This window comes from Diadema setosum, chromosome 5 (genome assembly GCF_964275005.1).
Source record: "Diadema setosum chromosome 5, eeDiaSeto1, whole genome shotgun sequence".
Classification (NCBI taxonomy): domain Eukaryota; kingdom Metazoa; phylum Echinodermata; class Echinoidea; order Diadematoida; family Diadematidae; genus Diadema; species Diadema setosum.
This window is the reverse complement of record NC_092689.1, coordinates 9,623,723-9,648,473: the sequence shown is the minus strand read 5'-3', so window position 1 is coordinate 9,648,473 and position 24,751 is coordinate 9,623,723. Positions and strand designations below refer to the sequence as shown.

Here is a 24,751-nt window from a genome sequence, read left to right as displayed (position 1 = left end):
TACATGCCGGCTTTCGTGGAATGTCACGTGTGCTTGGCTGGTTCCAGAAGGTTGCTGCAAACATGCTGGGAGCCCAAACTTTCAAATACTGCATCAGACTCTCTCCTATGTGCATTTGAACACATAAGCAATGTTCTCAAGTCTGTTCTCAAATACGGTTGAACACTAAATCATGAATAAACAGGATGTCTTATCAGTCATGAGGCACAACTGTACCTACGTGCATAATAAAGTCAATCAAAAGCGATCTGTTTCCTCCCAAATCTCTGAATTGCAGCTGAGGAATGGCACATATCCATTCCTCAACAACAGTAATCTACATGTGAACCTGCATGCTGAATGTGATGACGAGCTTTCAAACGCCGTCTGCAGGTATGCACGTATTTTGAAAGCAAAGTCACATTTACCCATGATGGAATCCGTCACGAATGTGGGGGGACAGAAAATAACACTGTCTGCTTTGACAATGATCTGCAGATGTCGGCAGTCACACGGCACCGACTTTTGAACACTGTATCTGAATGCATCACTCTGAATGCTGATGACATCCAAATCGTCCGGATCAGAGGTGGTGCTCCCACCTCCATCTCCCAGTTGTCTCATCATCTCCCCCCATTCCTTTCACCCATTTCTGCTTACACTGGGTCGGCCGAGTTAAACCTCAAGTTTATTTCTCCAGGCAGAACTGGGAGTGAAGGGGAGAGAGCAGCAGAAATCGAGATGGAAAAGATAGACAGATTCTGTAAAGAGACTGGGTAAGAGAGAACGGGGTGAGAAGAAGAGAATATGGGAGAGAGAGAGAGAATAAAAGAGGGGAAGGGAAGGGAGTTGCATCAAGAAGTCAAGATGCCTTCTGCCAGTGAGAAAGATACCAAAAAATGATGAGTGACAGACAGATAGTGAGCTGCGCAAATCTCTCGATGACAGTAAATCATTGTAATGATGTTGCTGTTGATAAAGGTCAAATAATATCTCGCCTCCCACAGAAATGTGTCCCTAGGCCAGGACAACACTATGTCCCAAGAGGAGGAGAAATTCATAAGTTTGCACTGCTTGCCTTCTTTATTAGTTACGCATCCCGCCATCACTCAACACTCGTCCTGCCGGGGTGACTGCGTTCTCATGAATGGAAATTTCTCGGTAAGTCCCAAAGGAAACATGCGGCAGGCCTACAGTCAATATTTCATATCTAAACACGACGGCTTGACAGGATAGGATGAAATATCGTATTTTGACAAGGGATCTTATTTTCCAAGTTCAATATCATATGCTAATGAATTTTCTTTAGATATCAATGGCTTCTCACTGTGATGGATACTCAGACTATAGGCAAAAGTGTTTGGCATTCGGAGGCAACATCCAGATCTTATATGTTCCTCCTTACAGAGGGCATTTTTTGTTTGTTTGTTTATTTCAGAATGTCACACGGAATTTGCCTGTGACTGCATGTTTACATCCAACAGGAATCTAAACAGCTCCAGATGTATGTTTCTTTATCAAATCCTGCCCAGACTTAGTGGCTAAGATGAGTGCACACAGACAAATGAGTTGAACTTTGGGTCAGTGTGAGTCGGACTACTAGCAACCCCCCCCCCCCCCCCCCTTTACAGAACACTTGGGCACACAGCCACACAATGTGGAATACCAGCCATGTTCTTCTGCAGTGAGTGCACAGGTGCAATAGCAACCGACGAATATAATGGAGGGTACACAATGACACTTCCTAATCAACTTCTCGTTTCAACCCTTTTCGGTACAAGGTTACTCCGGGCCAGTGGATATCCTCCGCGGAAATCATTTAGTTGACTGCACTTAACAACCTGAAATGCATACAATTGATTTAGAAACTTTCATTTTGAAAAGAGTGGAAATGCCACTTTCCAACATGCCCTCGGACACTCAAGAAAAAAAAAAGTAAAAAAAAAAAATCCTGTTGCAAACAGGAAATTTCAGACTTCCCAAATTGACATGTTATGTCAATATAAAAGGGAAATTGCCCCGCAGAACATGTGCCATGTGAAAAAAAGAAATATCATTTCATTGAAACGTGACTGAGTATATCACAAACATCATTGGTATATCAAGTTAGAGTTAACATTTCGCAATGGAGAATTAAAAAAAAAAAAAAACAACGTTGAGGGGTAAAACCACGCAATATACTAACTTTAAAGACATTTACATGGTACATACAATATGCAGTTCATCAAACCAGCTAAGGTGCAAAATGAACAGTGTTTATCCCAAAACTGCATCATACCCATGGATAATATTTTTTTTCTCCCCCAAATGGTGCCTTTTCATTCGTCCTACATTGGTGCATGTTGCTGACTTCAATACTCCACCGCATACCACTTACTGAAGGATTTATTCATTGTTACCACCTTGCAGCTGCCATGGCAGCCACCATGTTTCGGCCAATTAGTCATAAGCGTTCATGTTGTTGGCATGGTAGTTACATAAATAACACTTACAATCACTTGCACCAATTCTGTACCGTTATTTCTCAAGAAACAGAGGTCCTATTAATGGTAGATTCTTGCACCGCACTGAAAAAGCAAAGCTACCAACACTGAGAACACAAGATCAGACTCAAGACTCCAGCCATCTGATCCAAAGTTGCCATATAATGCAGTGATTTCTGTCAAAGGCAGTCCCACCAGTGCATCTAGAATGTTGTATACCTGGTAGGCCGACGTAGCATCAAGTCTCTAAAACGTGCGGTATAGTAGTAGAGCAGAGGCCTTCCTCCATCAGTATTCTGTGACCACATCCAGCGCTCAAGCACCGTGCCGCCCCAGCAAAGGTCATCACTCGAGAACTATTTCCAACTGTGAACTCCCAGCAAGCCAGCAATGAAATCTACATAACTTGAGTACATTTCCCTTCCCAACATGTGCATGTCCAGGCATCGGCCGTTTTGGGCCTGCCAGTGTGGGGAGGAATTCCCCTACTGAGCAGCAACCAAGACCCTGTTTCCACCCGATAGAAGTCACAGACATGGTAACTCCAGTTTTACCGAAGCATCAACATGCGACACTCTGTCCATTACTAGCAGTAACATGATATCAATTTACAATTTTCTATGCATTAAAGTCCATGACAGACACATGACAATATTCATTAAAAGTCACCATTAAATAATTTTTGTGAGCAAGAACAATTTCTCTTCACTCTTCATCATAAAATCAAGCCAAATAATAAAAATATCAATTAATAAAAAATATCATTAAAAGACCAATATCAAAGAGTGTAAAGTCCATACACAGGTGGCACTGTACTGACAAGATACATAGTATGTAGGATGCACAATGTCATGGCTATAGTTGAAATCATTTTTGACTAGAATTGCCTTGAACATATATGTTATTTTACATGGTATGTTTTAACTCAATGCTCCCTCCCCCCCCCCCCCCGCAAAAAAAAAAAAGAAGGAAAATACAACCAATGTTTCAATATTCTCTCTTTTTTTCCTAGTGACATCTCAAACTATTACCATGTTCTATGGTTCATTCTCACCAGGCAAACCCCGATACCAAATCCTGAAGCTTTTTATCCAATGTTTATACAACACTGTTAAACAACGTACATTTATTGTCATCGACTAAGGATACTGCATGAAATTTCACTGCTCTAAATGTACTTTTTCTGAACAAAGTAGGCTAAATTTGATATGTTGAACAAGCAAACAAATCTCCTGTGCCGTCTAAGAATGTGTGTGCAACAATTTATCAAATCCCCAGGTACAAAGACTACCTGTTAACCTGCTTAGGTAGGAGAGCACTGATTTGCTACCTACTTGTACAGCACAATTCCACATTCCTGCTAAACCACAACTTCTCGAATGTCATATATCACACATTTGAAATGATTGAAAGCGGTGTGAACAATGTACTAGACTGGTATTACAATGAACGGACTCTATTTCTCTCGGTCCACTCTGGAGTACCTGGCCGTGATGCAGTGTGAAACCTTCGAGGAGGACTGCACACTGTAGTGGGTGCCATGTATCCACTGCGGGGACGGTGCAAGGTGAATCTTGTGTGTGTGTGTTTGTGTGTGGAAACTGGGTTAGTATCTCTGGAAACAAGGCAATTCCAGGGGTGTCATGTGGGGTCGCAACCCCTCAACAAGACTCCTGGTGCCAGACTCCAAAAATGGAAAACATGATCAGGTTACTGCTTAGACTCCCAGGACAGACTCTACCTTCGAGTAGGGGGAAAACAGATCAATCTTTTTAGCGCATTTCCCTTGCACACGCGTGTGCAGTGGCACCCTTCCCACTGTGCAGGTTCAATTCAAATTGTTCTTTTACACAGAATCACTCTACAGTGTGTGTGGGGAAACCAAGATAGTGATGTGCTGGTACAATGTAGGATACCTGCATTACCTACGATGTGGAATCAACGCACCCATGGAGTTTGAAGTACATCTCAGGGTAATGGCAGAAAATTTGGAGGGGTAACCTTTCCAAGGATCCATATCAAAGAAATGCATCATTTGATATTAAAATTTGAATATCATATTCGTGTACACAAAAATGCTAATGCTAAAGTGAAGAGAAATCTTTCATACGATTTCATACACTGGTGGACGGAACAAGGCTGAAGTAAGAGTAGAGGCCAAAGTAAGAGTAACGATGTATTACAACTTTCAGTGATGATCCTACTCCCCTTTGCTCTTTATCTGATTAGCATTGACAGGAACCGAATGAGTTCATCTCGAGACAACTCGCCACTGGCCATCCTCTTCCCGGAGTGGCAAGAGGAATTCCAGGTAGATTGACTAAACCATGGGGGGGGGGGGGGGTGGGGGGGGGGAAGGGGGAGGGGAGACGTCCATCCAATTCTCTCTCCATCTGCGGGCCTCTGACATTATTGAAGAATTTTGAGTTGATATGAAGATTGGCTTTATGATTAGTCTTCCACATCTGAAGCAAGATGGTATACAGTTACAACTGTAAATAAGACTCACCTCCCAAAATATGACAATGATATTTACTATCCTTTTTGCTCCATCACATATTTGCACTTTCTTTTTCTTTTTTTTTTCTTTTTTTTTTCGGGGGGGGGGGGGGGAAGAGGAAGGGGAGTAGGTTCAGAATGGATGACTAGCAAACTGAATTTAACAAAGCACAATTACTTCCCCTTTAAAAGAAACTAGTCTGAACTTTCAATAATTCAAAATCACATAGAAACTGTGCAGAAAAATAAATAATAACAAACTGTAAACAAACAAATCTTGAAGACAGGTGATAGTAGTGTTGTTTAGAAAAGCTACACCAGTGAGATTAAACTTTTTTTTAGACTTGATCTCTAAAATTAGCATGCATAATATTGCGACCATGCGAACAAAAACTGCAGCATCAGTGGGAGTAGGGGAGCCCTACATACTGTACAGTAAAGCATGATAAATACAGGTAAAACCTTTTTTTTTCCATACCAGATTTCTATAAATGTAAATGAAGAGTAATCAGATACAAAGACATGAAATTTGAAATGCTGTTAAAATTTTAAACCGCAAACAATGTAATAATTGCAGGCAGTATGACTGATAATCATTTTCACAAATATCTAACAGATAAGATTTTCTTCTTTCAAGGCATGGAGAAACTGCTATCGCAAGGGTTTTGTCTCATTGACAGGGTCAGACAAGTGGAAGAAGGTTTGCATTTTAAAGTCAGTGCTTCCATTACAAGGTGTTGCTTGATGTAACAGAAAAATGCTCTCATTTTGAGGTTTGGGTTTGAATTTGGATCTTACTTTTGTATGACTGCTATTAAAGGATTCTAAATGGCTATTTAAGCAAGGTCCCCTCTAAAGGATTGCTCAAGGAAGCTACAATGCCTGACTGACAGCTATGTGCTCATCATTGCTGCCTTGGGATTTCAACCAGGGACCTCAATAGTGAGAGACTGTGTTTTTATCCACAGAATAATCATAGTAATAAATGATGATAATAATAATGTCTTATCTACGTATCCACAGTGTTCTCTTCAGTGTCGCCACTGCTCTACCAGAGGGCCCTGCCATTGTTATTACCCTGCCATTGTTATTACCCTAGTGTTGCCAGGTACACCTGGGTTAAACCACAACAGCTAGTGTTCATACTACAAGAAAACACTGCCATGAAATGCCCTCAACGCCACCTGTACAATGAAGCAACAGCAAAGAGATTTCCGGTCACTTTCCACCTGTTGCTCCTTCATGCCTGGACTGGTTCCATTTATCAGAGGTAGCACATTCTTTGTACCCATCATAAAAAGATTTTTCAAAATGGAATGCCATGATGACCTTGGAGAGTACCTATTCTTTTCCATATGATGTTCAAAGCCCCTGTTATGAGCAAACCTTGACATTATGACAAAATCAGATGAGTCCGTTTGTACACATCTGTAAGAACTCCCTCTATTCCAACCCACACACCCACTCCCCCTTCCCCATAAACAGAAGGGGAGGAAATGAGCTCATAGGAGACAGCCATGTACATGTAGCCACAGAGGCTGACCTCAGAGAGGGCAAAGGTCGTCCATCGACAGGGAGGTGCACTGGTAATCGGAAATTGGTGTCCTCCCTTGACATCTCTTCAATTCGTTATTCCGCTTCCTTCATCTCCTCAACGGGCGGGGGATTCGCCTGATCAATGACAGACTCAATTCCTCGAGATCTGATGAAGGAGCGAGGGGAGAGCGGCAGGCGCCGCGCACTTCGGCACAATTGCGTCAAGAGGTGCAGATGCAGACACAGCCCTAAAATGACGCCACAAAACATTTGGCATGCCAAATGACGCGCCCGCGACACAACCATGGGGAAACAACCACCATTGGAAGGGCTTATAAAATCACACTGCTGGGTGAAATCTTTTCAGCAAAAATATGACTTGTTGTAGACATGTGAGCTGAAGCAAAGTACATATTTCATGCAATTACACATTCTGTCAATGAAATGAAGACACAACCAATAGTCTGTGACAGACGGAGGCACATTCCATGTACCAGTATTCAAAATTTCTTTGACACTGGGATAAGGGTTCAAAGAAGGGCAGCTTTTGTCACAATTATTTTCTTTGGCTGGAGATACAATGTATTCTGATGAATTAACATCTTCAGGAAATTGGAGCAGGATTTCTACTTTATCCACACCAAAACTAATGATATTTAAATTAGAATCTGGTTAGTGACTCACAATTATCTTTCTCTATCTCAAGATAAATATAGAGAGTTTTACAATCATGACGTTTTCCAATGGAGCTCATACATTTGGAAGGCTACATAATATCTTTTAAACCTGCTACAAAAGTCTTGAAACCAAACAGAAATCAATACAATTAATGAAATTCCATTGAGTTGAGATGCACTTATGCTCTTCCGTGATCAGTTTCGGGTGCATAGGTCTACATGAAAGTGAGGCATGTGCTAACAGTATGTTGGCACTTTATACAAAAATGATATGTTTCTCCTCTATTATCAATCTTGCCAGTTGTATACTCAGAACATGTGAATTCTCCATCTTATAGACTGTCACAAACTTTGCGTCCCCTCTTCCATCCTAAGCCCAGTACAAATATACCCCTTCTCTATCCTCCACTATTTTCAAACTTTGCAGTGTACCATGGTGCACTGGGCACTAGGCTTTCAATCTGGAGCATACAGTAGGCAGTAAAAACCAATAACATTCCTTCCACAACACTAAAGCTTTGATCTAAACTGGGCCAATGGCACTTTTTGAAAAGGTCACAAAAACATGAAAGCCTCTTGTCAAATTCTACTACACTCTTGGCGGTGATGGAACCAAATGACTGAAATAACAGTTTCGTGCCTTTTTCCCCCCTTTCCATGCTCAGTCGCTCTGTCTCTGTCTTGTCTACAAGTTCATGTCAGAAACCAGAGCCTACTGTTAAACCAGAAATTTCCATGTGCATGAAACTTTCGTGAATTTCTGGAGAAGCCAAGATTTGCAAAGGTAAAATGCAGACAAAAGTTTTTGTCTACACAATGCAGTGAATGCCAGCTTTCATACTGCAAATGTTTTCGGTTCTACAGTAATTAATCATTCATATTTTATTAATCATCATAAGCCATTATCAGAAGCCATTATAAACTTCCATAAGTCAAACCCTCCACGCACCTATGATATCATGCACGAAATCTGCATGCTTTAGGCCTTACATGTGGTTGCACTTGAAGCACAGCTATGCAATTTACAATTAAATACTACTGCCACTACCAGATTACTATACTATAACATACATTGTACAATTACTCCAACATAATAAATGGTGGGTACATTCAGCATGAGTACTGTGGGTCAGTAGTTGTATTCATGGGATAAGCCAATAAGCTGTATCAACTGCTATTTAAAGCAAACACACACAAAGTATCTGATGTCCATCATTGAAACAATATTATTTTGTTTACAAGACAGCAAATCGGATCCGCCATACAATTTCTACCACATCAGGCAGTTTTTAAACTATATTTAATTTCAAGATAAAGCTAAGCAATGGAAGTGCACAAACATGGTATAAATGGAGTAGGGGAAAAAAACTCACTGCTGTAGCTTCCTTCTCAAAACTGGACAGGGGAAGTCACCTTCTCCACAGGGTTACAGTAAAACAGGGCTATGAAAACTTCTAAGAACAACAGACTTGACCTGATACCAACAGTATCTCTTCCGAGTAATGAGAGCTCTCCAAACAGCGAACAATTTAATACCCATCCTGCAAAGACCACACTTCTCTTGCAGCGTTTCATACATGATGACAAAGACCTTGCTTTATAACAGACGCATGTCTCACTACTGTGCACTCAAGTGCTAATTTACTGACATGAGCACTTGAACAAGTCATTCTAGGAAACATTCGACGTTAACAAAATCGTTAATGAGAGCTGTCTGCACAGGTCGGCAAGCGCATCATACCAAACTCGCGATTGTCGTCGCCTTTCTTCCCCACTCGTGTGAAGCGTTACGTCGTCGCAGGTACAGCTGCCTCCGAAGAGTCCACAGAGCAATCTGCTAATTGGGGCTGCAGTGATTAATGTGCAGTCCGTGGCGAGGCTTGCCACTATCAATTAGCACATGGGAGTCCCCAGGAAATCAGAGTACAGGTGACAGCCAAAGAGGGTAGCCCAAACGGGACATAATTGATGTGATAATGATTTCTGGACACTGGTGGAAGGTCAAGAATCTTAAAAAAAAAAACAAACATATAGTACATACTTACATTTTTTACCTGCTGAATTACCCCATTCCTACATTTAGAAATGTATTAACTTTCTTAACTTTGTTTCCATGTTTGTCCAGCTTTAACCGTCTTTCATTAATTTCCTAGAGATAAGAGAAAAAAGGTGGATTATCCTCAACCAATCAAATTTGAATGGCTTCAGTGTAACACTAGATTCTGAAATCAAAATTTTTTGTTTCTTTTTACTCTTCTTACAATCTGCCATTTGTAGTTCTAAGAAATGCACTCTTCTCTTTGAACCATAAAAATCTTTATATCAGGGTATTCTTTCAAAATTTTCTCAGACAACTCCAAATTTTCTCCACAGTAATCAAGGTATTGTCATTTTCTTTCCCATGCATTATTTTGCAGCTCTTTGCAAGCTCAACAACCCATTCGTGACCTCAGTTGCCAACGGCATGAACAAACTCACAATCTTACCTGCTTTCACAATGAGTCAGGAAGGGAAAAGGATTTGCCACCAGATCATGATGAAACCATGCAAAGGAAGAGAGAGAGAGAATGAAAATTAGCAACTCCTCATAAATACCTGGCTAATTAGCATTCACTTTACACATGAGCTGACAGCATAAACTTCACATGTGAGCTTATGAAACAATTTCAGTCACAATTTAAGAATATTTTCCAATCTTTTCAGACGATTCCCCAAGATGCTCAAAACAAATTAATCACTCCAAAATCAGCTAATGACATTTGTCACCATACAATGTATTTGTTACAGACTTACAAAATGACTTGCCCACTTTTCTGGAACAATATTAACTTGCTGTATGGCAAGCAAAATGAATACATGTCTGTTGCTGTTGTTGTTGTTTTATTACCCAAATTTCAGAAGTCTACGTGTACAATGTAGCTCAAACAAGAAAATTCAGCAAAAGTTTGTCTGCACAGCAAATGAATGGATACTGTACTTAGAGATATGAGGCTGTAAAGCACCAAAGTGTGATGTTATAGCCATTCATCGCTATGGAAACTAGTTCTGAATAACCTCACCTGGCCTAAATTGAACATATTCGTTGTTAACCATGGTTGCACCTAGTTCCAACCCAAGCTTTAACAAAAGACTGTGACATCATCACTTCGGTACTCTACTAGTATTACAACCATCATTTTGTCTACATGTACCAGTATCATTGTTGTGTAACAAGCAGACCATAAGACCTCACTGCTTTCCAATAAGGTGCCCAATAATACCATACTAACTTCTACCATTCTTTTTGCATGAAGTTCACTTTATTAACGAATGAAAAATGGAGTGGAGTTATACTTCAGAGCACTTTGAACTCTGAACATCACGTGAAGTGCTAAATTCATAATGGCAGTTGCATTTGAAATGTACATGTGGCATGCGTACATTCCGAATGTAACTTGGCACACATCTACAATATGCCTCCCGACGGCAAATGCTGGCTGAATACAATGAGTCGAGTTTGTGGCCAGTGGCAATAGGGGAAACTCATTGAGGAGTCATTTGCATAAAATAATTCGAGCTGGTGCCACGGTAGACACATACACACACATGGCGGTGGGAGTACTCTAGGATGTTGCTTTCTGCAGCATCCAAGTGTCGACTTACTTCATCTTGGTTGTACTTCACTCTGAGCACTTTGTCCCGAATAATACATTTATCCCACTTAAACAAAGTTTGTTATGAATTTAAACACTATCGCAATAAACAGCAGATCTGAGAAAATCTTGGCAGAGTCGAAGATAACTTTTGCCCTAATGAGTTGAATTTCAGGTTTCTGTTTTTGTTGTAAATATGTAGAATATTGGCTATCTAAATTGACTGTTTTGGTCATGGACTATTTCACCTTATGCATTATACTGCATATTTGCTTTCCAAACAAACACAGCGTAACCAAGATTAAGATTTTTTTTCTAATTAAGAAGAGGATGATGACTTCTTTCGAGATGTAGAAAGATAACATAAAATTTCATATCTAGACATAGAAAAATATACAATCATGTACATTTACCTTCAGCACAGAAAGAAGATCTATTTAACTCTACATGCCTATGTAATATGAACCATCACCGCAACCCTTTTCAAGTACATCATGAACTGATTCCTCACCAATCATTTATCCAAAATCAGGTCACAATATTGTTTGAAGTTGCACAAGAATAAAACAATCACAACTATGGCCGAATACAATATTCTCCTGGAAAACAACAACATGCTACAAGGGGGTGGGGTGAGGTAGGGCTGGCATCCAAGAATGGGAGAAAGGATGATATTGGCCCAAGCAAAAATTAATACACGGAGCTTCGTAAACAGAACTGGGTCAGACCGAGTGACAGCCCCATAGCAATCACAATGGATGAAGAATTGTCGTCTCCACATCACTTTGTGTCATGGGAGCTCATTACTGTTGTGCTATCTGGCTTTCCTCATCTGAACTCCATCGGACTTGTGGGTGGTTTCTCACCGCTGGCCCACTTCACACTCGGGCCTGTACTCTTTTGACTGCTCTACACGCCACATGGTCACTTGTGCATTGTTCATGTAACGATCCTCTACAGATAAAGATGGGGGCGGGGGGGGCTTATCATGGGCTGACATCTATTCATGTGCATCACACATAGTTTTGGAAAGAACATTCAACAATAATGCCTCCGGCACCCTTCGGGCAGAGGCATAAAAACAGGCTGGTGGTCATGGAATCAAATCGGGGCAATCTGCATGTACAATGAAAATACGTGTATATGGGTACAATCATTGTGGGCTGGCACACAATAGCCAAGTCTGCGTACTGTGGTTTAAGTGGTGTAATGATTTGAGTGACTCACGGTATGCACTCTACGTTTGTGTACATGACATTTCCTAAGTACATGTGCACATCATTATGTAATGGCTGTAGCTATTGAATAAAATTCCTGCAATCTTAACCCAGGTATGACAGTCTCTATCACAACTTTTCAAACTTATGGATGGTCCTAAGGTATGCATAAATACCTGTATGTTGGCACTTCCGATGTAGAAGAGATTGAGTTTTTTTTTATCAAATGCAGAGAACTCAGTGTTCATGCACCAAAAGTATCAGGGTCCCAGACCACTGATGCATACGATCATAATAATTCATTCAACAGCTGTGCAATGCAACAAAAAGCATGTCCAAACAATATCAGCAGGCACCACTCAAAACCTCATTTTGATTTCAATCAAATAAAACATGTTTTCTCCCCCTCCCCACCTATCTGGATGTTATTTCACTCACCAAAGAATTGGTAAAAATATGATATCCATAGTTCACTATTAAGATTTGGTGCCAAGGCTCATCAAAATTTGACCGCAGTTCACCTACAGTAAATGCCCTTTAAACAATTCTGATCAAATTTTGCCAGATTGAATTCTTCCCCAGTGAAAAGCCATAATTTGTATACACCATCAAATAGCTTCACACATGGCTTTCAAATTTAATATACAGCGCACTTTAAGTTCTGCTTTGAAGTACCCACAAACCCTTTCCTACACCTCTCTGAGGTCTCTTCTTGCTCCCTAAACAACTGCGCTACAATTGCAATATCACTGAACTGGCGTTTGACTCCAGTTGTACACTTTATGCCGTATCATAGACGCGTATCTGCTAGACTCAGTTGACAGTCTCCCAAATTGGAACTGATGCAACGCTTGCTTTTCGCATTATGTCATCACCATAATGAGGAAAACACTGGTAGGATGATAGAGCAGGGAGAGTCTCACCTTGTCCTATGGGGGAAGAAGGTGTACTGGGAGGTTGTATGTACCCAGTCTTAGTTGCAGCATAATGAGGCAAAGGGTACCATGCGTGTTGATTTTTAATGCAACAGTAATCACACCAAGTTGCACGAAGCCGAGTGTGTATTCAACTTCTGTCAAAGGCGCTGTGCTTCTCATGTTCAGTTCATTACTCTCTTCTGCATAAATTTCTTTTTTCTTTCTTGCTTTTAAAGATGAGTCACACAGGCATACACCTTGCATGAGAAAACTACATACAGTACATGTGTGGATGTGGTTGAAAGACAAAGTTTGTTGTAAAATCTGGGTAAGTGTTTAAACATCTATACTGAATGCATACCAACAGAGTGTTCTACAAAACAACAAAAAATTAACTCACTGATAAAAAAAAAATCAAGAGTATGAATAATCAGAGTAAAAAATAACAAGAATAATGATAACAATTATAATAAAACTAATCATCATCATCATCATAGAGAAGAAGAACTGATGAAGACGAACAATGATAATTTTAAATACATTTTATGATTAATGTGACAAGCATGGCCCTGGCCTGCCTCTCAACTTCTGACAATCACATGTTCTGGATCACTCAAGTTGTTTTACTGCCCAAAAACTGCATGTAGTCAGCTCCATATGGACAAAGAAGATACCGCTAGATATGACTACTGTAGAAGTGCATGATCCATGTGCAAACATACAGAAGCAAACTAAAAGTTGCTGGTCTGATGATTAAAAAGAAACTATAGAAAACCTACAAGTCTACCTGTAACATATGGTTTATATTCAGCTCTGTATAGTGGTAGGAGACATGCCATTGATGTCGCTAAGACTGTGGCAAATTCACTTACGACCACTCACTGGCTAATGCTGCCTCTACAGATTTTCTATTGGTTAAAAGAACAATGGCTTCCTATAAGGGGTTGTTATGTAATAGGCTTCTCCCCCTAACAAAGAGCAGGAGACATGGGCAATTATCTCATCCCACAGTTGAGCACACTCAAGTCTGCCCATCTTTTCTTACTTGTGTTTACCCAATACAGCACTTCAAATTCTTCAAGGAAGTTGACCCTCAAGCTTTGGGGCTTGAGTAACTTGTAGGCTATGCTGCCCATCTGAACAGTTGTTGTACACTGTACACAGTGTATGTGTAATCTGTTGGGAATTTTCAATACACGCATCAACATATCAATGTCTGTAGTAAAATATACCTGTGGCAATGAGAACAAAAAATTGAAACTACAACTGCATCAGTTCTATCATTTTATCATACAGTGTTAATTCTATCTGCTTTTTATTTTTTGACTGAATGATTGGTTTTAGAAGCTTTTCAAGTATGTGGATTAATACATCATGTCTCCTAGAATTACACTGACATGTGTGAATGCATTAATTCTTCACAAGTATCACAGTGATTTGCCTGTAATATACCCAATCAGATTTAGGATTAACATGATTTAGATGATATATCCCCATACATACAGGTCTTTCAAAAGGGAAAAAAAAAGTCAGTTACGTTGTTGCATCATGACATGTTTCAATCCCATACGCACTCACCGACAGATCTTCCGAAGCCCTATATTTCACAGAGCTGTAAATAATTGATTAACTTTGTCTAATACTAGTACTGTCTACTAAGGTTCAATCATGACCCTAAATTGCTTCTTATTTCTCTTACCCTAAATTGCTTCTTATTTCTCTTACATCTAAAAGACTTCTATATGACCAACATTTTAGGGAGAATATCCATATCAGTCTTCCTGAAAAATAAATGGTCCCAAGGGAAAAGAAGAAGTAAAAGACTAACTTAACATACTCAAGATGTGTTATTTCACCTGATCTTGAAACAGAGGCAAGCTTGTTACTTTATCTACGACACAATTACCTACATTTGTACAACCTGTAAAAACGTGCATCTACAGTACATGAAGTTAGAGCGAGAAGAAAACACTTCACAGCAGGAAGCAGCTGTGATGTGACATGAATGTGATGCTCCATTACAACCGTGCCATCTCCATCAATACACGATTTGTAGGTGTTTTCTCAAGGTTGCCACTGGGATGCTGCGCCAGCACCCTGCTCCCGATCGGAGGCAAATGAGCGATACCAACCAAACCCCTCATTAATGACATTTGCGCAAACAGGCACCTCCGATATCTCCTTGCAATGGAAATGCGAACACACGACTTGGTCGATCGCTTAGCATAATTCCATCAATTTGGGCTCAATCACCAGCGTCATTATAGACGACAATTGCAGGTTCTGTCAAACCATCCTCATCTCTCTTCTTCATGGTTTTTTGTTCTTGTTTTTTTTTTTCTCTCTCTCCTTCCCCTTTCTCTATACCTCTATCTTTATCTTTATGTCCTGATATAGCCAATTCTTGTGAGGGGAAAAAAGAGGGTCACAAGTTTTCAGGGAATCAACTGCAGCCAAGGTTGGGCAGAAAATGGAGCACATTCATCGAGGCTAGATTGTTGCAAGGGGAACCGCCATCCGTGCCCTAATATGCACTTGATCAATCTGATCAGTCAATGGCTGCCGTGGGAGCACTTCCCTCTTACTTCAGATTATTCGCAGTATGGATCTATCATCTTCTCGTCTTTTTCGGAGGTCTGTGTGTTTGTTTTTGTTATCTCCAGCAAAAACATTTTCGGGATGTGGAAACATACGGAGGCAGCCAACCACACAAATTGTGCAATATCTTTCCTCCTCCGCCTAATCAAATTTATGAAACTTATTCCATCTGCTGAAAGTCTTGTGAAATGCACAAAATATGATGACTCAGGATAAACAATTAACTTTAGCTGGAGGGATACTATTTTGGACAAAAAAAAAAAAGAATGAGTGAAAGAAAGTTTTTATAAAAGTCAGTTTGATTTAGGGGTACCACAGTTCTCAACCAATATAAGCTTCTCCTCTTTCCAACTTCATACAGCTCTTTGTCTTGCTCATAAAATATCTTTCATCATAAACTGAAGGTTTCAGACTTTATAGACACTTATAAAAATACACTCAACAATAACAACACAAGCCATGGATCACCTACAGCGGACTGTAATGCACAAAAGAATGATATACACACAAGAAGATGAAATCAAGTAACCACATAAAACATTAAACTTTGTTGTTTCACATCAAAATAACATGTTTTGCAGTTGAATAATAATTCTACATATACTGTATTAAAATTAAAATCTTCACTGGACTATTGCTTTGATACTTCTATGACTGAAAACAAGTCTCCTATTCATATACATGTAGTACAGAAAACAAACTGAGATGAACATCTCTTTAGCAAACCTACAGCAGTATTCAAACAGATACTATTCACAGTGCATGCTTAGTGCTGAATTATTGCACAGTGATCCCCCAACTTTGCAGACATCGCCTCATGCACAATGTAAACACTGCACTGAAACACAACACTGCACCAGTTACAATGTCAGCAATACATCAGCATTGGGTTTCAAAATAACCCTCTAGTGCAGCACCCGTGTGAAGGATTTGTAGTAGCTTGCCAACGTCTCACCCTGCATGCTACCGGTACTCAATGAAGCAGTTCATATTGATCAGCTCAACAATAATTTTTGCAAACGTGTATGCGTAATGCATCAATCCTGGCACCACTGATGCAATGTTTATGTTTTCTATCATGCTGATTGCCTGAAATAGTAAGGCTATAATGGATACATTGCAACTAAAGCATGGCACTGTAACTGAAGCGTGGCATTACACAGGCACATGTTTGCAATATTTAGTCACTGGCATGTGTACATGATAAAGAATTCAGTTTGAAATGCAAAACAAAGCTCTCTGTGCATGCTCAGTAAAGTAGCTTGCCAACACAGGGTGTAGGCCTACAACATTTTTTTTTTTTTTTTTTAAACCAGCAATTCTGCAGTATGTCAGTCCATGATCTTAAATTTGGAACAGTGATATGTCAAATATGACTAAAAGTTAAAAAAAAACAACAAAGTGTATAAGTCCTAAAAAATAAGAAGTGGACATAATAAATATGCACACTGTTTTCTTGCATACCTATTGATCTTCCTCGTTTAAAACAAAAAACAAAGACAGAAAATGGCAGTTCTAGCATGATGATGATTTAAAGTGACTCTGTACAACCTTTTGACATGTATGCTATTATAAGTATTAAAGGTTTCATTTGTGTCTAGTTTTATTTCATCTATATTCTACAGACTTTGGTCACCTTTAGATATTTTGTATGTGTAGTTGTCTGTGTTCATACACCACCATACATGTTCTTTCCCAACGCTGAGATACAAAACATCCTGCTGTGGTGTAGGACATTAGTTAACTGCACATGTACAGGTACTTGAACACATAGGGACAATGTCACAAAAAGTGCTACTGACATGCATCTCAGTACAACATATAGTTTGTAACAAACTGAATAAACTCCTACATAGTCCCATAGGTTTTAAAAGGATGATCTATGAAATGCCAACCTGGTATGGATCTTATCAGGGAAACAATGTACCGAGAGCACAATACCCACAGGCATATCGACTCGTTCAATTCCAATGATATAGTGCTTAATGAACAATCAACTAATAATTAACGACAGTGGAAGAATTGACAAGACAAATATGCTTCTGATCATTGAATTGTTCCTTAGTTATCTGATTAGGCAGTCATTTGCTCGCTTGGACAATATAGATAAAAAGTATTGTGCTAAGGGTTGGGGGCACATGTAATCACTCAATATCACCTCCAGACTTCTCAGGTACATGAACACAATTCAGTTGGCTTATTACAAGAATGTACTTTGATCACAGCTGGCATTTATTTGCAAGTCACATCAGCAAATGTCCCCATTATATAAATGACTCTCCTTAAATAATAAATGTACAGTGATAGCTTTCTTTTGCAATGTTTCCACATTTCAATTCGTATGTGTAGTATAGTGTCATTATTAAAAACATACATGTACTGTACCCTGTGGTGACTTGAACTGAAACCACGCCTGGATATGGCAACAAAGGACAAGAACACTGTTTTAGAGGGATCGTACAGTCTTCGTTGAGACCTAATTTCAGGTTTCTAAGATTTTTTTTTTGGTGAAATAATGAGAAACCTCTTATGAAATATGAAAGAGCATGTAATTCTTTGAGGAATTCAATGTTTATTTGATGAAAATTGGTTTTGAAATGGCTGAGATATCCAAAAAAGAGCGATTCTAATGAAGTGTGGGACCCACACTTTATTATTATTTCTTTGTTTTACTTTGTTTTTGGATGTTTCAGTCATTCCAAACCCGATTTTCATCAAATAAACTTTGAATTCCTCTTCAAATGGCATGCTCTGCACTATATCATAAGTGTTTTCTTGGTATCTCGCAAAAAGTTAAAAGCCAAATTCTCATCTCCACCAATACTGTACCATCCCTTTAATTTCTTTGAGATATATTGTAGGACACATACATGCATTGGTCCCATGTGTTTCAGAGATTCTGTGGTAATACCAGGCATACTGTAAAACATGATAATTTTGTGGCATAAAATTTTCATGAATTGGAGCCTTTTTCTTGACATGAAAATTTTGTGAGTTGCCTCTGACATTAAATCCGTATAATGTAGACAAGAACTTTCATGTGCATGTTAATTTCGCGGATCTTGGCTCCCGCAAAATTCACAAAATCAAAATCTACGCGAACATTCCTCGTTTTACAGTACTGAGGGAGCATAATACAGAAAATAAAACAATTACGTGGTCTGACATAATGATGTCCACCTTACGTGGTCTGACATAATGATGTTCACCTTGGGTTTTTTTTTTTTTTGTTATAGAGCTTACAATGGGTTTTAACTCGGCAAGTGTTGTGCACTGCCCTCTAATCTTGAATATAAAGATGTCAGAGCAATCAGACTCTTTGATAGCAGCTAACACACTATGGGAATAGACAAATGAAATCTCCCACTGTCATATGATATAAAAGAGAAGAAATATTGTCACATATCACTCAGCTGCATTCAGCATGCAACTATACCAACACTGTGTACTCACAGCTCCATGATTATTTTGATAGCTCCTACAACATGCTCTTTCAAAGGTCGTTTGAGCTGTTTATGAGTTAACTACTAGTAAAGTATGAACCTACATTTTGTACAATAAGTGTAACTAGTAGGAGTATCATTGTTGTTGCTGTTTTGTGTGTGTGTGTGTGTGTGTGTGTGTGTGTGTGTGTGTGTGTTTTTAAAGCAGCCCTTGATCATGCAGTAGCCTATTGGATGGCATCAGTGTCATCCGAAACTCTCTCCTGGAATGTCAAGGGCACCATGTTAATTTACTTTCTCACAGTTTCTGACTTCTACATTGAGCGCCACTTTAAAAGGACACCTTCATGTTATGACTTGCTACAAGTGGCTGTAATAATGGTGTGCTGCTTTCAACTGCAAAGAATTCTTTCTCTCTTTTTTTTGGTGCAGTCTCAGCTTTCACACTTGTCCAAGATCAAGAGCAAACCTGCCTGTTCTCATGTATTCAAACACATGAACGGTGCCCCACATTCTTTGTTTGCACAATGAAACATGAAAAGAATACACTGAAGAACTGCAGTCTCCACAGCAGTGGTCTGGTACCCACACACACTTGTGCAGGCAATATTCTATTTCAAAATGCACTATAACATTCCTATAAACATAGTACACTTGTTATTGTCTACCTGCTATTAAATGATTTTTAATCTTCAGCTGGTATATTTTATAGTGTTTGCATCTTTAAAGACTCCCATCCCTGATGATACAGGAACCTCTGAGAGTAACTGCTCTGGAAAGAAGCACATGGTATATTGAGGGTGAAATCTGAGTAGGCAATAAAGAATTTGAAAATAAAACACAAGGGCCATCCATGCAAGGTGCAGACAGACATAAGATATATAGGGGGTATTCAGTGTTCAATGCACAATTGCATTAACATCTTTTCATAGAAAACTAACATGTTTCTCTTAGTTTGGCAAGTTTTATGAGCACAATTCTCTTCATCCTCTCAGTAAGTTCTGGAGTGAAAATGTTGACTTTCTGTTATAAACTTCTAATCTAGTAAATGGCAACATTCAAAACAGAGTACCGGTACTGTAAAACAAGTTATTTGATCAAGATTGAAGTAATTTAGTCATTGACTTTAGCAGCGTTGATGATTAAGGTCAGATTAACAACATATTATACACTATCATTGTACATGTTTTTAACTGTATATACTGTAAATGTGGAAAGAAATAAAGGAGAGTCCTATGCTCTCGGTCAATCAAACATGTAGTTTCTGTGGACAAGGAATACACACACTCCAACAGTGCTAACTGTAGCTTGAGGAAGATTTTGCAACTTTGGATAAAGCACCGCAGCCTTCAAAACTGTCGTGAAACTGGGCTAGGAGTTGTTAAACGCATGCAGCAGAAATGACAAAAAAGCATCGAGCATCTATGTGGTCAGTAGTATATGAAATATTGTACTTTACTGTGGAGGTGGAAGGGAGACATACAGTGCTACTTTATTTGCCTAAAAAGCTGCATCACACCATGATTATTACAGGCAAAATACTGGATACATGTTAGCTTTTCACACATGAATGTATTTATTTAATTTGTTAAATATGAGCATATTATCTTTGGACAAGAGACATGTGATGTCTGAAGTCTTAATCCAGACATTGTTAACATCCTGAATATAGATCCTACATGTAGATACAGTGGAGATGCAGCTTTCAATTGAGTGTTAGCCTAACTTGCAAAGAAAAAAAAAAGAACGACAGTACATCCACATGCGATATATGTAAACAAATATAAATAATGAAGAACAAAATGCCTATAAGCAAACATACAGTGTAGCATTGATTTCTGTTAACTCTATACTCCAATTTAAAAAAAAAAAGCAATCAACTATAGGGTCTACAGTAATCAGTAACATTAAACCACCAGTGGACAGCTGTTCAAAAAGATGTTAATGATTGACAAACATTAAACACCAACTGAGACAATATGCATGCAAGACCACAGGTATCTTGCTATTCAAAGTATGAACTCTCTAATAGAATTTATATTGTTTATTTCATGAGGTATTATATCTGTTCACAAATCATTTCTTGTTTACTGATTGGTCAAGAGCATTGAAAGTGACAAATCATTTTTCCACTACATACATGTACTTCCCTAGGGAAACAGTAAAAAGATATCCTGCTGGCGATTTGCTGAGCGTACCACTGATGCATGCCATTAGAAGCATGCATTTTAGTCTTCAATACAGAAATGCACACTGCTCATGAGTAAACAGTACAGTTTTCCACTAAACCCTGGCACTTCGCAAGAACGGGTATGGTTTACAAATGAATGGGTATCATGCACTGCAGATCTTGCATACACTTATACGAGTAATTTTTTTTTTCGTGCACAGAAGAAATGAACTTGGGTGATCTGTCAACTGTGAGCTGTAAACAGTGAGTTCTAAATCTCACTTTCATTGCCGTTTACTCTTAAATTAATTTGTGAGGAATATTAAACAAATCCAGAACATATACTAGGTCATAGTTCGAGGAACTTGTTAAACTGTGTGTCTTTGGTAACTTCAATAGTGCTATTTTTCTTTCTATTGAAGTCAAGTAGTGCACATGTATGCTAGTTTTAACCAGAACCTTTTTTTTTCTTTTTTCTTTTTCTGGGCCTGGTATCTTATTTTGTATACATGTACCGTAGTTATGAGTAAACTCGGCCCCCAGGGAGCGCATTACAACTTAGCTGTAATGCGCGTGCTGGGGGCCGAGTTTACCAGCTAGGCCAAGTTTACCCACAACTACGGTACTATTCCACTTCACCTCACTCTTTCTTTTTTCCAGTTGGTCACAATCACCTGTATTTTGTGCATGATCTCTGTAAATCAGCATTATCGTGAAAAATTACCCCACTTTATTCAGTGCGCGCACGCACGTGCGTGTAAAAGTGAATGGAGGTGGTATAGACATAACACACGCAATAAGCGATACTGTGCGAAGTGAATGAGCGGGGTAATTTTTCACGATATGATAGCCTGTAAATCTACAATCCATGCACATGAATAGTCCTATCCTATTCCTCAATTTGGCAATCTCTATCACTCAATTGACTCAGTCAACTTTGAATGTTTGCATTTATATCAAAGATAGTAGATAACAAGATAAGAAGGCGCGCGATAAAAATGGACACAAAATGGCTACCCTACATGACGATACAAAAGAGAGCTAAGTACAAACTCAGTACACCTAGAAACATCATTCATTTCCAAAGGTAGTGGTATTTTTATTATTTTAAAAAGATTTAAAAATTATAGTCATAGCTTTTTTACGATTAAGGGGATTATTTTGAAGAACAAGATTTTAAAGTAAAAAGGATTATTTCGTGGAGGTAAAAATTTGGCAACAACATGATCTCACAATCAAAGACGCTTGTTAAACAACAACATCTTCAAAGACAGCGCGTCTCAGGAAAAGACGCACATCACCCGAGACGTGCTATTCCTGTACTATGTAGCTGCTGCTGTTGTTTATCAAGTGTCAAGACAGCGCGTCTCAGGTGATGTGCGTAATACGCTCGAGGACCGCGCGCTGTCCATTTGTTTTGTACAGGATTAGCGCGCACTTTCCTGTCTTTTCAGTTAAGCGTCCTTGATTTATATCAATGAGTTCTAGACCCATATTGAGTTTGAGCAATAAATGTATCTATCATGCAATATCAATCTCATGCTCTGACAGTTGGACACTCGTATCCCGTAGGCCCGTAGTCGTATACTTCCTTGGACTCAGTTGGAGAGTGATTTTGACTTGGTGAAATGCAAATTTACTGACATTGTAACATAAACTCTACACCTCTTTACACTGTATTGTTAAGACTACAATCATAACAATGGCTTCCATGTGCCATGGGGCATGGCTTCATTGAAACCTAATGTTAGGCCTACAAGTGTAGCCACAGACAGATCTAGGCCCTACAATGGGCTACATCACAATTGTTGCACATCACTGTCATCAGCAACATTACCACAGTCCCATGCATGCATGACACTATCTGCACTAAATTACTTCTCCACTGAAAATAGGCCTAGGGCCTACGCCGAAACAAATGTGATCTGCTCATTGCCTAGGTCTAGCCAATTCCCACTTCATTCATGCCATCACCCATCAGATACTGCATTAGAAGTTCAGAGACAATTCAAAAAGACTGCCAGTGTCGCGGATTGTCTTTACTATTTCCTAGGATTATAAAAGCCTGCGTGATTCCAAACGACACTGCATAAACACAATTCTTTTTCGTGTCAGTTTCTGTGAGCAATGCACCGTAACACCAAACCGAACTGCCTGCCTGCCTTACGACGGACCGCTGTGCAGACGGCTACGGCTCCGTGGATACATTACTCGTTTACGCTACATGCACCGTACATATTCACACGTACAGTGGTAACACCGCCAAAATCAACAAATTCAGCGAGATTTTCTGATTATTCAACGAACACTGTCAAGGAATAAATCATGCAGTATTCTACAATATATGTCTAAGATCTCATACCTGATGCAGAACTGCTCAGCAGTCCTAAACACGCTGAGAAAAAGGGTAAATTCCACCACGCTTTTCGTCCGGTTAGTGTTACATCTGTCGCCATATTCTAGTACTCTGTCAAACAGGCTCATGAATATGCAGATGAACCGTGACTGACCTTAGTGACGTCACGTAAGGCCCAAATCGTCATTCGGAAACAGCACGGTGCTTGAAGATTTTGAATCAGGTGAATCTAAGAATGTGTACCGGTATATTATTTAAACAGAAACTATAAGAACTTTCATTACACTGAGAATACAAATACACAAGAAAATCCTTCGTTTTTGCTTTATTTTGCTTTGACGCTGGGGTAAAAAGCAGTAAGGAACAAATTTTATAAGTACTTCCACTCGCGGTAATTTATAACGTTTGATTTTATCTTTTCACATCTTTTTCTTCTCCGACCAATAAATGTCAGGTGTATTTCCTGTTCCAATTTATTCAGATGTGACACACACAGTTGTGACGCATTTATTCATTGTATCTTAATGACATCCTCGGTGCTATTTCTCGTATTCTCTTCAGAAGTCGCAGGCCCGATGAATTTTGAATGTTATTTTCTATTTTCCTATCATCTTAGTAATTAGGGACCTAATCAAGCCATTGGTAGAGTTACACTGTCTCCTTCCCCTATCAATCACCGTCCGAACCTGATACTACAGTCCTGTTTTATCACATCATTGGTATACGCTGTTGTGACTAGAAAGTCGCACCAGAGACAAAATGAATAACAAAAAGATCTTCATCGTATTATATAGGAATCACTGATAATTTATAGTCATTTTATCGTTGTGTGCATTTCAGCCCACTATGGTCTATATGATGACACATTGCAGTAGCTAGTTTGGCAAACGAGATATAATCCCAATAACTCCGCTACAAAGCAATATCCAATATTTGTTTTGTTGTAGAGTCAAGAATGTTGTTGTAATAGTAACGTAATACTAATGCTTTTATGTAGTCTTGATTGTAATGCTGTTTGTTTCTGTGATGTGTTGATTTTGATGGAAGTGTTAAATAAACCTGAGACCTGAAACCTGAAATATGCACTATTCTGAGCATTTCGTATTTTGCAGAAAGTGGTAACGAAACCGACTCTGATTTTATACAGGGAACAAATTGTTGAATGGGCGCCAAAAACCGGCTGCAAACTATTCTGAACCAGGGCCAACAATAAGGTGTGCCAAGTTTGTGTCACCTTGAACGTC

At 39.2% G+C, this 24,751-nt stretch overlaps 1 protein-coding gene across 1 annotated transcript in view; it reads right to left on the bottom strand.

The window, feature by feature from the left end:
• LOC140229067 (bone morphogenetic protein receptor type-1B-like) overlaps window positions 1–23,607 on the bottom strand; it is an 83,988-nt gene extending 60,381 nt beyond the window's left edge. The window contains 1 exon segment of the mRNA XM_072309326.1: window positions 23,514–23,607. Coding sequence (XP_072165427.1) covers window positions 23,514–23,607 — 94 coding nt within the window.
• Window positions 23,608–24,751: the final 1,144 nt, after the last annotated feature.